This window comes from Scaptodrosophila lebanonensis, unplaced genomic scaffold (assembly GCF_003285725.1).
Source record: "Scaptodrosophila lebanonensis strain 11010-0011.00,11010-0021.00 unplaced genomic scaffold, SlebRS2 tig00000024-arrow-pilon, whole genome shotgun sequence".
Taxonomy (NCBI): Eukaryota; Metazoa; Arthropoda; class Insecta; order Diptera; family Drosophilidae; genus Scaptodrosophila; species Scaptodrosophila lebanonensis.
Window position 1 is genome coordinate 16,087,480 of NW_022060538.1, and position 14,431 is coordinate 16,101,910.

The 14,431-nt window shown below is 39.2% G+C and overlaps 1 protein-coding gene across 13 annotated transcripts in view; it reads right to left on the minus strand.

Moving 5' to 3' along the window:
- Nucleotides 1-14,431, minus strand: part of LOC115620830 (protein lap4) — a 91,705-nt gene that overhangs the window by 66,186 nt on the left and 11,088 nt on the right. For all 13 annotated transcript variants that reach the window (XR_003995247.1, XR_003995246.1, XR_003995239.1 and 10 more), the window contains exon 3: nucleotides 12,335-12,452. Coding sequence is in view for 4 of the 13 variants with exons in the window: in XM_030514261.1 (XP_030370121.1) it covers nucleotides 12,335-12,452 (118 nt within the window). In the remaining 9 variants the exon portion in view is untranslated. The remainder of the gene's footprint in view (nucleotides 1-12,334; nucleotides 12,453-14,431) is intronic.

Here is a 14,431-nt window from a genome sequence, read left to right on the forward strand (position 1 = left end):
ATTTTTTCCTTTTTGGTGGGAGGTACAGGGTATTTAAGAGTTGAGCTTGCTCGACTTTAGTGTTCTTTTCTTGTTATGTATTCATGTATTTTAATATCGAGATGCATTTAAGGACATCAGTGTCTTTGTATTTACTTTCTCCCTTTTTTGTTGTGCATTACATTTGGAGAAAACTGTGAGTGACTCACAAGTTGTAGTTATCTCTACATAGCAGCTAAAAAAAACATTTTTTAAGATGTAACTAAGCTTCTTTTTATTCCATGTTTGCATTTTTGTCGGCAAAACTTTGAAGTTGACATTGAAAAGCAAATAGTAAAGAGTATTAGTGCTTTTGGTTCCGTTTTTGCATTGATTTTCTTTAAACTAAGAAAAAACTATTTCAAAATCTTAAAATGTTCTTTTTTGATCTTCCATTTGATGCGATTTTTAAGAAATTACCCGTTTTTGTATATTAGGGTTTCAGGTCTTTGTGGAGCAAATGTTCACCTAAGACGGCTGTTTTGGCCCTCTTCACCAAATTAAATAATTCTATTATTTATTTTGTGCACACTACTTTGCTTTTCTAATTATGTAATTTCTATTGATTTTTGTGTTTTCAATTAAATCTTCTTCTTGTACGTATGCTCCATAAATCATTTGGAAATAAATAATTAAATACCATTATGCTAATTTTATGTGGTGTTTTGGTCAGCTGGTACGAGTACAAGTAGGTACCATGGGTCCATGAGTATTACCAAACATTTATGGGCCATCCAATTTGCCTATGCAAATAAAGAAGCCTAGAACGCAAAATGGCAATGGACCCACAATTTGCTGTTTGCTGCTTGGTTTTCACGTGGCACGAACGCTCCGTTATAGTTGCTATTCTTGTTGTTGTACTTCTCCTCTGGTGGCGACCATGTTGCGGGTTTTGTTGATAGAGTGAGGCGAAGCGTAAAATGACAAACAAAACTTGTTGATCGAATAAAATTCCAACGGCCAAAGCGGAAATGCGCCCACAAAGTGCCATGCCACAAAAGCGTGCGCATGTAGTATGTGTATGTGTATACTATAAGTGTGTGTAAGTGTGTGTGCTGACGAGTGTGTATGCCACCGATACACACCTTGCACCTATAAACAAACACACACGCCTCCTAACACAGCGCTGCTTTGACAGCCACAACAGCAAAAGGGCTGGATGGACGTTCGTCCGTTGTGGGCAGTCAGTTGGGCAGGCATCCTTTACAATGGCGTTCCTGTTGACCTAGTTACAGGATACACACACACACACACACACACACACACACACACACACACACACACACACACACACACACACACACACGTACCCTCAGACGCACATTCATATACGTACACGGCAGCGCCCTTTTCAACTGCTCACCTGTTAGCTACATTTGTGCGCGTGGGGGTCACGAGCCTTCGTCGTTGTTGCCAACATCCACGTCCAAGTCGACGTCCAGTCGAGTTCAGCTCAGTTCAGCTAAGTCTTGTAGCTGTCGCTGTCTCCATTTAAAGTTACTAATACGACACGTGGGACCCAATGAAAGGGAACGCTCTTTGTGCGAGCGCAACACCAGCTACCAGCTACAGAACAGGATGCCAGGACATGCTCAAAGTCTTGCTCTTGAACAAAGACATTGTTCTATAGCTGCCAGCGCCAAATCAAAACTATATAGCTATGAACCCATGAATACGACCGACGACTATACAAGTAGTATGCATATATTCATATGTATATCGTGGATGGAATTGTTTTGGCCCGGCAATTGTGGGTTGCATACTCGTTGTATTTATGTGGGTTAGGTCGGTCATTGGAGAGCTGTGAATTGCTGTCGAACTGTCGAATAGGCTGTCCCTTTGTCGTTATATGTGTGTCTGCTGTTTATGGTCGACTGCAGATAAAGCAATATTGCCTGTCATTGCATGAATGAATGAATAAATGAACAAAAGTAATACTGCAATGTGTGCAATTTTTAATTAAAAATATGATGCATCGTAAATATAGTAGGTTGCTTTTATTTATATATTTGGGACTAAGTAACGATTATCGTTTGAAATTCAAAATAAATACAATTTCAAAAGAGGTTGCCATTTTAAAATATATACGAGTACACTCTTTAAGTGCACCTTCAATTTCCAGCTATTTACAAAATAAGCGATCTGGATGCTTTGTATGTAGAACGTTTATGAAAAAATATCTCACATTTAAAATACTGACTGTGGTTTGCTTGAAGCCATCCTTACTCTCGATATGATATAAGCTGGTCAGAGGGGATTGTTCAGAGCAACAAACTAGTATCACAATAACACCAGATATTTGAGTCTTGTCTATATATAAGTTTAGTCAGACGTTAACTTCGAATAGGCTAGGCAAGTCAACCGAAAGCATATAGGGGTAAAAAGGGTATATTAGGTTTGTGCAACGTAAATAACAGGCAGAAGGAAGCATCGCAGACCCCATAATGTATATGACGAAAGAAATCGATCTAATCATGTCCGTCCGCCGTCCGACTGTCTGGATGAACATCAGAATTTCGGAAACGGCTAAGCGTACATTAACCGATCTTGGTATGGAGACGCTCCTAGTTCCTAGTCTACACGAGTTTATTTTATTTTTTTGATTTTCCCTCCCCTCTTCACGCTACAGAATTTCGTCAATATTGTCCACATTTCGAAACCATACTTTGCACAAGTAGTCTATACATAAATATCTAATTTAGTTTCAAATTTCATCCAAATCGGTCTATTCTAAGAAAGTAAATAAGTTCCCACGGTAAGAGGTTGGTCGACGTACAAACAGAGCTAACTCCGTGCGGTAATCGCTTCCGGAAAATACAAACTTACACATATATGTGTACACGGCGCCTTAATTTTAAGATGATTTACTTCAATTATCTCGCCCAATTAAGGGGAAAACTGTCTCCAAGCCCTCACCGTTTGGTGCATTTATGGGAAAGTAAATGCATAGCACACATAAACCACAAATCATTAGTACAAGTAGTTCTGCATCATATGGGTGCTGGAACATTAAGATGAACTGCACGAGCGAAAAAGTGACAAGTGAGGGCATTACTGAGCGCATCCCTGACATGGAAGAAATCGGTATGCAACTGACGCGCCATGAAAATAACGAAATATCCCGCAATATTATAATAAAAGCTTTAGAATCAATTTAAAATTATGCATCACACGTGACAATAATTTTATTGAGGCATACACAGTTGCTTCCCCAAAGTGCTATGAATACTGTAATATTTTTAGCAAGACAAATAGGATCAAATTTTTTCAGCCTATAGACGACAATATTGAATTATGCTCTCCTTGCATACGCTCCAGTTCTACCTACCTCCTACTTAGGTTAACTACCAAAACCTTATGTCACATGGTCTGCTAACTTTGGCATTAAATCGCGGCATGGCAACAGCAGAAGCATTTGTACCATAACGGCAGCATCCGATTTACCAGAAGGCCAATCAACGAGTACAAACAAAGCACTCAGCAAAAAGAGGAGCAGCTAAACACTCAGCCAGTCAGACAGACAAACAGACAGACAGACAGGCAGACAGTCAGTCAGTCAGCCAATTCGTTTGTCAGTCAACAAGAGCGCAACAAATAGACAAATGGACGCAGCAAGGCGCTTCAATTAAACACAAACACACACATCTAACAATTGAAAACATATGGGCCCATATAGCATAGCACATACGAGTATGTATGCCACGCTTGGGAAGCAGCAGGGAAAAATGCTCAGCTGTGCGGCACAGTTGGCGGTCATTGGGAGCAATGCATGCAAAGTACAAAAGAGAAGCAAGTAATTCATTGACCTTTCACACATATACACACGCACACACACACACATTGATGCACAGATGTGGCATTAAGTGTCATACTCGACACACACACACACAAAAATGGCTGCGAGTCTGGGCAACAACAATGGCCAGGCCAGGTTGTCAAGCAGCCACAGAAATTGGGGGCGTGTCACATCAAAATATAATCAATTTGCCCGATTATGCAACAGTAGCGGCAAGTACTATATAGCCTATACATAATAAATTCGAAATAGCAACATCAATGGGGTTTTTCGGTTTTCATTTTTCCAAAATAAAAAACGCTCTTTATCATTTTTATCTCGAGCGGGTCGAGACAAACGTGCCGCTAAAAATAGCAAAACAAACGAATAAAGGCAGCAGCGATGAAAACAACAACAACTACGGCGACGACGACATACGACGCATGGGAATTTATAGCGCTTATAAATTTAATAAGGCAGACGAAACGACCAAGAGCCTCTTCCCAACATCCTCCCCTCCTTCGGCACCGGCAAGAACGTCGACAAGCGGCTCACTTGACGACGTCGACAAAAGCAAATGCAAAAGCAAAGACAATGCCGTCGAAAAGAAATGCGCCAGCACATGAAAATATTTTCAATGTCATTGTACGAGTAAATATTTTAAAAGCATTTCCACCCGCCCCCCCCCCCCCCAGCGAACGCCACCGACTTCTGTCTGCCTCTTCACTTGAGTTGCATATGAAAATTGAAATGATTTGTAGGATATCAAGGCGACTAGGCGCAGCGAATAAACGAATGAACGAATGAGTGGATTCAGACATTCAGACAGATGTTCGGCCTACACATCGAGGACGTATCTTTCAATGCAACTTGCATTTCATAATGAAGGTGCCCCGGTGCAACGGTCTGCACTTAGAGAAAAAGTGTGCAATAAATATGAATACCTAAAATTTACAAGTGTCCATATGTTATTAAAAGCATTACTAACATCCAACAACAAAGGGTATTTCAAAGGATGTACATACAGCAATATTATAAACAGAAAGTTAATTGAACAACATTTAAAACAGCTTTAAAAACAAATAATGCACCGCTCTTTTTGAAAGTGTTGGCAAGTTTTTGCACTTGGAAGTAAACTTAATATTAAAACTATCACATTACACTTATTTTAATTTAGAATAATTTAATATATTTCTCAGTAGTTTTTATACCCTGTACCCAAAGGGTACAGATTCTCCTGAGACCGAGAAAGGACGAGTTTGTTCATTTTTTATGATTTAATTAAATTTAATTAATTAATTAATTAAATTACTTTTTTGTGGGGTGGTACAGGGTATTTAAGAGTTGAGCCTGCTCGACTTTAGCATTCCTTTCTTGTTTAAATATAAATAATAGAACATCGTAAATGTTTCCAATCTATTTAACCGTTGAAGAAAAATCAAAAAATTTTCGGAAATATTTTCTCGCAGTAAGCCGTTAGAAGAGGCTTTAACAAATATCTATTATATTGCATATTTTATAGCAGACACACACACACACGCGCGCGCGCTAAACTTCAATATGCTTGCAGCTTTCAATTTGCCGCACCACCTGTCACAAATACAGCATCCGCCTGCCTGGCAGGCAGCAGGACATAATCCGCAACACCCACACAGGCAGGCACTGGCAAGAGCATCAACATCCTTGTTGTGCGTTTTTATGGCACAATGCCATTTCATTTATTGGATGGGGAGCTGGCGAACTGCTCCCGTTTCCATTCGCAGCCTTCATCTGCATGCAATTTGCCTGTCACCATTGTTAAAAGCATTCAGTAAATCCCTAAGCGGGGAAGTGGCAGTGCGGAAAATGGCATTGGCGGTGAATCCGACGCCAACCGACATCGCTTAATAGACGGCCCGACTGCCTGACTTTGTGGCCGCTTAACTGTCGTTGAGAATTGCACTCCGAGTGGCGTTGAACCGTTCTGGGAGTGCGCTAAGTAATGGGTTTTAATTGCGATGCCCTGAGTGTGAAAGTGTGTGTGTGTGTGTGTTCGTGCAACAGGTGCTAACAAAATACAACTAAGTCGTTGAATAAAACCAGACTCACAGCCAGGATAACGGCGTGAGAGATTACGTTATTTAATTGAGCAGCACAATCAAGTTCATGTCGTACAAATGACATTTAAAGCCCGTTTACCATCTGCCCTGCTGTCAATCAAACTTGCCACGATTTATAAATTCAAAATCCATGCCGGGAGCACAAGCACCTGGGTCCTCTAGTGTCGATACACAAGCATTCATTCGCAGCCAATCCCAGCACGTTCCAACAAACGCCCACACACCTGGCAACACAATTTCAATTAAATACAACTATTTCAAATTTTCCTAACCTGTTGCTCGTTTCACAATTGCCTTTGTGGTGCTTTTACCCTCCAAATGAGGTCACATGGGGCTGCACACAATGTTTGTACGTTTCTGTTAGGATTAGGAATTCATAGACGGTAGCTCTCTCTGGACCTAAATCATCTATGGAATTGCTTTATGATTGAGAGATATATTTGCATCTTAGCACATAGTCTGTTCGGAATTCCGATAGTATCAGGCAAGGATATAATCTTATCATAAATCTTTTCCAATTTTGCTGAGCTAAATAAATTATTCGAGACGAAAGGCACAGTAATTATTGGGTCATGTAGAGAGCTTTTCCATAACTTTGATTCCATATTATTGTTCTCGACGAAAATGTTCAAGATCTCGAAAGTAACCTCTAGTTGATAGAGTATTTGAATCACACAGTCGCTGGCCCGTTTTTGAACATTTTTCTTGCTACGCCTGTTGAGATCGCTTTTGATTTGTTTTACAATTTAAATACAAACATACATGCATACATACATATGTACAAACATATTTTTATGTGTTTCCCGAGTAGTTTTTAATTGCTTTGCCAATTCACAGTGACGTCAATGAGGCCGCAGAACGCTTCAATCAATACAATCAGTACGTATGGGGCAATTGAAATACTGCACAACGTGAGAAGAAATTACTTACTCGCGCACAATGCATACGTATTAGTGTGTGTGTGTGTGTGTATGTGCATGCGTGTGTATGTAATTTGATTTAGTTTTTGTTTAATGCTATTAATTATAAAAATGTTTCTTTCTACTACGCTGTGATTGGAAATGTTTTCCCAGGGCGCTGTTGCGGTCGCTTTTCTCAAAATGTTATTTTTAGACGCAACTGCTGCTGCCGCCTTTCTACAAAGTCATGGCCGCTAATAGTTTCGGCCCGGCCATAATAATGAACCAAAGATTTTTGTTTCGCCTTTCCTCTGTTCTTTAAGTTTGGCCATAAGCCGGCAGCGATGTTGAAGTCGAAGTCGATGTCGACGCCGACGTCGGATTAACGTTGTTCTGCTGCACTTGAAACAGTAACAGACTCTGTCAATGTTTGGCCGAGTTATACTTGTACAGCAAAACATATAGATAAGTCTTAAAAGAAGAAGAGAACAGAATGAGCACAGCTTTGTAGTTGCCACTTGTGCAACACACTTGGAACAGTTTACGAGTAACTTTGACCCAGTTGGTGTCAACGGAGTGGGCTTGCAACCGCTCCAGCATAAGAAGCTGCCAATGCGACGATACTTATAGCACTATGTATGTGCTTATGTCAGTTTTCAGGCAATTGATACTGGCTTTCTGGGCAAAGTTGGTCAAGTGGTTGTACTAAGTTCTCAGCTGACTTTTAAATGGCATTGGAGGGGGCAACAATGGCTCAGCTGTTGATTTAAAATGTCCATTGGGAATTGTAATCAGGAATTCTAATCGAGAATTGTAATCTGGAACTCACTGCATTTCGAATGACAATATATTAAGAGAATAGCTGAAAAATGCTTAGGCCAGCTTCTAAATATTTCCTCCATTTACATCACAATAAAAAGATTTTAAGCATAATTATAGAATTGGTGTGGACAATGTCTCCTTGACGTTTTTCTTACAGTACAACAACAGTATTTTCATGCTAAGGTCAATACTTACTATGAGCGATGAACATTATTTGTAAGGTATGGATAATTCGTAGTGCCGTTCGTACTAGAAAATGGTTTCCTTGCCGATCACCACATTATGTATCGACTGTTGTGGAAAACGTGATTTTTTTTAAATTTCTTCACCTATTCTGCACACTAAGCGCACCCTTTAGAGGGCGCTTCGATGCAGTTTCAACTTCAATACTCGATTAAATCTTATTGATGGCATTTAGCAATAAGGGTATCCCTGATAGCAGTTTGAGATTCGATTTTGATTAAATAAAATGAAGACAGAAATCGTGTATTTAAGATTTAATTTTGATGAATACCTATTACATATTTGCTGGCGAATTTAAACACATTTTCGAATTTGTATTCATATTTGAAATAAGTACAAAAATTAATTAATCGATTTTTTGCTGCACAAACTAATACGATAATCGATTACTTGGACCGCAGTCTTTCTTTCGTCACTAAGTTTCGAACCTCGTCAATAAGGTTTTTTTTAATTTATATTCTCTTCTATTTTACGCAGCTCTGTTCCTACGGGGCTTGCTTATTTGTCATGGCTACCCATAACAACAGGCAGCGGTTATCAACACTAGCAGTCAGCAGTCGCAGCCGCAGTCGCTGTTTTATGGCAGCCGTGGGTGCGCTTCGTAAATATAAATTTACAAATAATTATTAATAAACAATGCACGTTGGGAACACGAGTTGCAAATGGAAAAAGCAAATAGCGAGAAAAACACAAGTACATACATACTAGTCGGAATAGGAACTCAACGGCAAATAAACAAACAATTAGCAAGAAATGCCAGCGCCCTCTGGCGAGAATTTGTAAAGCGGGTCAGCTTGTCACTATGATTTACGTACTTGCTGCAACTAACAGCAACAATATCTACAAAAACAACAACAACAACAACAATGGCAACGGCAGCGACAAGTTAGCGCTCTGGCGACACCTGCACAATTACACGCCAACACGAACACAGACACACACACACATATACCCATAGATGGCACACACACAGCCACAAAAAGTTGGTTATTATTATATATACATATGTATATACTCGCAGTACTTGTGCATACAAAAGCATATTGTTATTATTTCGCGAATACAACTGCTATGCAAGTCGCTATCGCGCCATTCTCGTCGTCGCCGCATTCTATTGTCAAGTGCAAGCAGGCGTATACGTAATATATTTTTGTGTGCTATGCTGTGCAATGCACAGTGAAAATTACATAAACAACTTTTTAATTATTGTTTGTTTTTTAAATTTCGAATACATTGGAAAAAGATAAACAAAAGAAAAACCTTAAAGAAAAGAGGAGAATAAAATTACTCAATGACTCCCATTCAGTGGAACAATAAAAATTTGTACATAGGGCGCAAAGAAGTTTCAGAAAAAATTAAACTTTGCCGTTTGTTTTTCCCATGAATAAATTAAACGTTTTAATAAAATAGTACTTTTACATTTGAATGGTATTTTTATTCCAATTTCACTGTCTTCTTTAAGCATTTAATACTGTATCGTTACATTTTTCGTCGCATTATACATTCTGATGCTATTGTTGCTGTTGGTTTGTTGCCATTGTTGTAGCAAGAAACGATTCGAGAGCGCTAATTTCAACAAAGTACGCCACAATAGAAATTGAAATTTTTGTACCTACCACTATATTTCACGACCCATAAGCCTAATGAAGAAAATATCGCAACCCAACAGAAAGGTGCGCCACAACAACACCACAAACACACAAACTTGCACTTGCATTCTGCACACCTGCCGTATTCTTTTTGTTTCGTTTTGCCCGAAACGAGTTCAAAGCCATGCAGCATATGAAACAAATGCCTTGGCATTAATAAACACTTAGGCGATGCAATTGTCTGTAAAAGCCTTTCGCCGAGGCTGCCGCCCACACACAAAGACTACAGTTGATGCTGAAAGTATGCAGCCAACGCGAGTGTGGGCGGCCTTTCTCGCCCAACTCGCTCTCAAGTTACAGCCTACCGATATTTTCTTCTTCTTTTTTATTTAGCGTCTCATATTCACGAAGTCACCGCAAATTGCAAAACTCTGTGCCCGTTCACTTAGCGTTGCAACGCCAAGTGGCACGGCGCACTCGACTCGCTGTTTGCCATTTGTGGGTCATATGTACTATAAAAGCAAAAAGCAGACAGCCTGCAAAACTGCATAATCAACACTAACAACAGAAAGAAAACCAACATTTAGCAACGAGCCAATTTTGGCAATATGTGCAGGCCGAGTTAACGCTTTTCGGTCAATGGACGGTAATGCAATACCCTCACTCACCCTCATTTCGGGAGCGGAAGTAGGAAGCCGCATTAAACGACAACATCGTCGACAATATTTCATTTACTCAACATATGAATGACAATAATGCCAACCAGCGAATACTGCAAACGGACCAACTGCATTTGATATATGAGTACAAGCGAGGACCGCTCAATAGGTGCTTATAATGGTCAATAAAAGTACATATACTTGTAACAGAAAAGATACTTGTAGAACTCTAATCAAATACGTTCCCTAGACGCCAGTAAAGCAACGCTCAAGGTTATAATATTTCGTCCGTGTTCAGTGGATTTCCAGGACATAATTGTGAAGTGTTCAATGAGTTGGACGAATTAAGTACTCTATGAATAAAAATAGCTACGGAAATGGATCTCGAGCGACGGATACCCATTTTACGTAAGTAAAAATATGGGCCAGCTTGATACTGAATGAATGCACCTCGTACAAATTTATAAAAAGCATAACTACTTAATATAAATACATATACTTGTATACAGATATGGATGTACGTAAATAGTGTATGTGCGTGCGTGTCGCTTTGCTCATGCACTTGACTCCAATTACTGTTTACTGTTTACGGATTTGTGCTCGCTTAAGCAGAAAATTCGTGTGTGTGAGTGAGTATCTGTTTATACATAAGTACTATATGTATGTATTTATATCATCTGTATGTTGGTCCGTTTACACGTACATATGTACAAGTATATGCCAGTTTGTACGCCTGCGCGTGCAATTTTTGCATTGAACAGGAGCAGTCGAACAAAAAACTCGTATTGTTGTTGCTCAGCAGAAGTTGAAAAGTTTTCCGCATTCAAATTTATTCGATTAAAAAGTAACAAATTAAATTGACAACTATAAATCAGACAGGAGATAAGGGAAATAAACCAACAAAAAAATATATTCAATCAAGATAAGCTAGTTATTCCAACGATTTCATATATATCATGCTTTAAAAAGAAATCCGGCTGGCACTATCAAACAAAAGGGCGTTCAACAGTCTGGCCACAACGGTTTACATAGATATTAAGGAATATGAACATCCGTAATGCGTAAGTAATCCTATGGAAACCACGCCACTGCCATAGACAACAAGAACACACAGGTCTGCTCCCATTTTTGCATTGATAAAATATGTATATCTTCAATCAGCACCTGAGCTTTCGAGTTTAGTTCATATCTTTACAGAAATAGTACTACGAGTAAGTGGAATGTTTTAATTATAAAAAGTAATATTTATTTGATATTTTTGGCAACATTTCTATTTTTCTTAACGTTTGAGTTTAGTTATAAAAGCATTCACAAATTGTACTTTTGAGTTTACCAAAAGGAATCAGATCTGGCATTTGCTTTATGGAGTTACGATCGGAAATGCCACAGTTTCCTTGCCAGCAGATTTTCAACTTAAATGCATGGTTTGTCAGCATATGAAGGTGTGTTTACTTTACTTCTTAATTATCAATAGTGATTGGGGCATGAAACATTATGAAACAGAAATTTGAAATTGACATTGTGAATATCTAAAGTAGAAACCAGGACATACGGTTTCTTGGGCTTACTAGAGAAAGTATGGACAGATTGTTTAATCGACTCGTTTTATCAGTTAAGTTGTGTGTATGTAGTCAAGTTTTTTCTCTTTGTTTAAATATTGTTTACACAACTGCAAGCTAGACAATAATAGTAGACAACAACGCCCTGGTACGAGCGAAGTAATAATCGCATGGCGTTCTTCTATTTCAGAATTTATAGCTAAAACTATGATGAAGTGCTGAACTTTGCGACAAATTTCTACCTAGAGAGAAACAAGTCAGCTGCACGCATTGCACATTAGTGAGCAACGTACACCCACTCAGACTGGGCGTCGTCGCATGTTTAGCGAGAGATTAAATGGATTACGAATGCATTTGCTTTATCTCAAAATTGTAGTGGCAAATGCCTGTCCAAACGCCTCACTTAATTTGTATATCAAGAACAGTGCCTTGTCATTCATTCATTCAGTAATTTGCCGTCTCCCCCCCTCCCCTGAGCTCTCATGTCAGTGTCAGCATCAACGTCACTCAGTGGATACGAACATCTGCCATGCACTCATTTAGTCATTCATACGAGTTTGCATGAGAATGTTCTGTTTTACGTGGTAGCTGGCACTTGTTGAATGTTTCGTGAGACACGTGCATAAACAAAGCTGCTCGATAGTTGTTTGAAGTGTTGTTTATCGACTTACCATTGCGTGAAACGTCGAGCTCCACTAGATTCTCAAAATTTTGTATATCCGGCGGCAGGCGTCCAATTTCATTGTCACTCAGGCCAAGCTTTCTCAGGCGGTGCAATCTGAAGAAGTTCTGCAATGGCAATAGAGAAGAGCAAGGAGTCACATTTAGTTTAAATCAAATCACGACAATAAGAAAATTAAGAAGCCTTTCTCTCAAACCAAAGACAGTCGATGTCTGAGACTGAGGCTGAGCCTAAGTCTGAGCCTGAGCCTGTCGTCTCGTTCGTGGTCATAAATTGCAAATACGTTCTTGTCTTTTTCTTTGTGTCAACTGACAGGCCTAGACAGTAGACAGTAACTACAACAAAACAGCGTGACCCGCTTCAGCTTGGCCACAAGAAACATCGGCTGTGTCTCTGATTTTTGCATTAGAACTTGCTTTCTCCTCACTTTCCTTCTTCCTTCCAGGAAATCGTATTTGCGACATGTCGCCAACAATTCATTTATGAAACTCACGATTTTCATAGCCGTATACTTTTTTCGGTGCCTGAGAGTGAGAGAGTGTGGAACGCGGCTCAATTCGATTCGTTTTAAAGACAGTTGAAATAAATTATTTTGCGCTTTTGGAACTTTCTAAAGTGAAGGGGCCGCAACACCATTGTCGCCATCCCCATCATCGTCGTGCTCGGTTTTCGTATCTGGCTGCCATCGCATCCATCTATAAACATTTAGCTGACCTTCCTGTGGGCACAAATTGCTTATTGTTTGGCCGTTGTGTTTTAATACCAAGTACCTACTCTCGGCCTATCCGCTGTCCTACTCGCCCTCTATAAAGAAAGCTGGAGAGAAGCGCCAGAGTTGATTCACTGAGTCATAGACCTCAAGGTTAACAGCCCCAGCGGGCGATGGGGATGGCGGGGCAGGCATCGGTGCTGCCGTTTTATTTTAATGCTTTGTTATGCGCGATTTTATCGGCCATTGTTGGCGGGCAGAACCACGTTCTTTCATCCACTCACACTCACACACACACACACACACACACACACACACACACACACATCATGGCCAACAATCACAAAAAAAGGTAATAATAATAATGAAAATAATTCGCTGTAGTTATACTCGTAAAGTTTATTAAGATTTTTTTCTTTGCTTGCCAAATCGCAACTGAACTGCCAATTGGAATGGGACAAAGTGTCAGAATGGCTGACTGGTTGACTGATTGACAGACTGCCGTGGCTCGTTAACTGATCTCTTGACCCACTTTATTCAGCCGCCAGTCAGCCAAAAAAAACAAATTTTATTTAGCAAAAAATTCAACACCTTTGCGGAAATTTACGTTCAGTTTACAGCTTGCCACACTATATACAATTTTTTCGCGAAATGTGTTAAAAATAATATAACATTAGACTGCATTTATAGTCTGTAGTTTTTGAAAAAATTTTCCTTTCTTTATTTATATTTTAATGAGGTTATATTGTATTGGGCAAACAGTGGATTCAAATAATCCAACTAATACATATTTAAAAACTTTCTGTTATAATTTATCACATCTTCTTTGCTTTACTTATTTTTGTATTATTTTATTAGGCTAGTTTCCTACTATATCTGTATTGATAATTTAAACTGGCTGTACATGCAGAAAAACAAAGAAATTATGAATGTATGTCAATTATGAAATCTGTTTTAAAACCTTAGAAGATTTGTCTTTACGCGTTTATTCATTTAACACATATTGCCGAGAATTTTTTGAGTTTTGATAAAGTCATCGGCCTTTTTAACATAAAAAGACAAAGTGAAATCACTGTTTTCAAGGTGCTCGGTGCTAGAAACGATTGCCACAATTATTATTTTAGTTGAATGACTGCAGCAGGGAAAATAGTGGATACAAGGAGCTGCCACGACCTTAACGTGTTCTACTCGTTTTACCTCAACTTGCGAAGCAATCAAAAGCAATTTTAAAAAAAAGACAACACAACCAATCGTTCGATTCGATTTAGCGACTTTGTTTTAAATGTCAATTGTAGCTTGCATCACAACAAAGTTCAGATCAGAGCACAACAATCAAACATTTGTGTCAATGCCCATGTCGAAAGCGAAAACAAACCT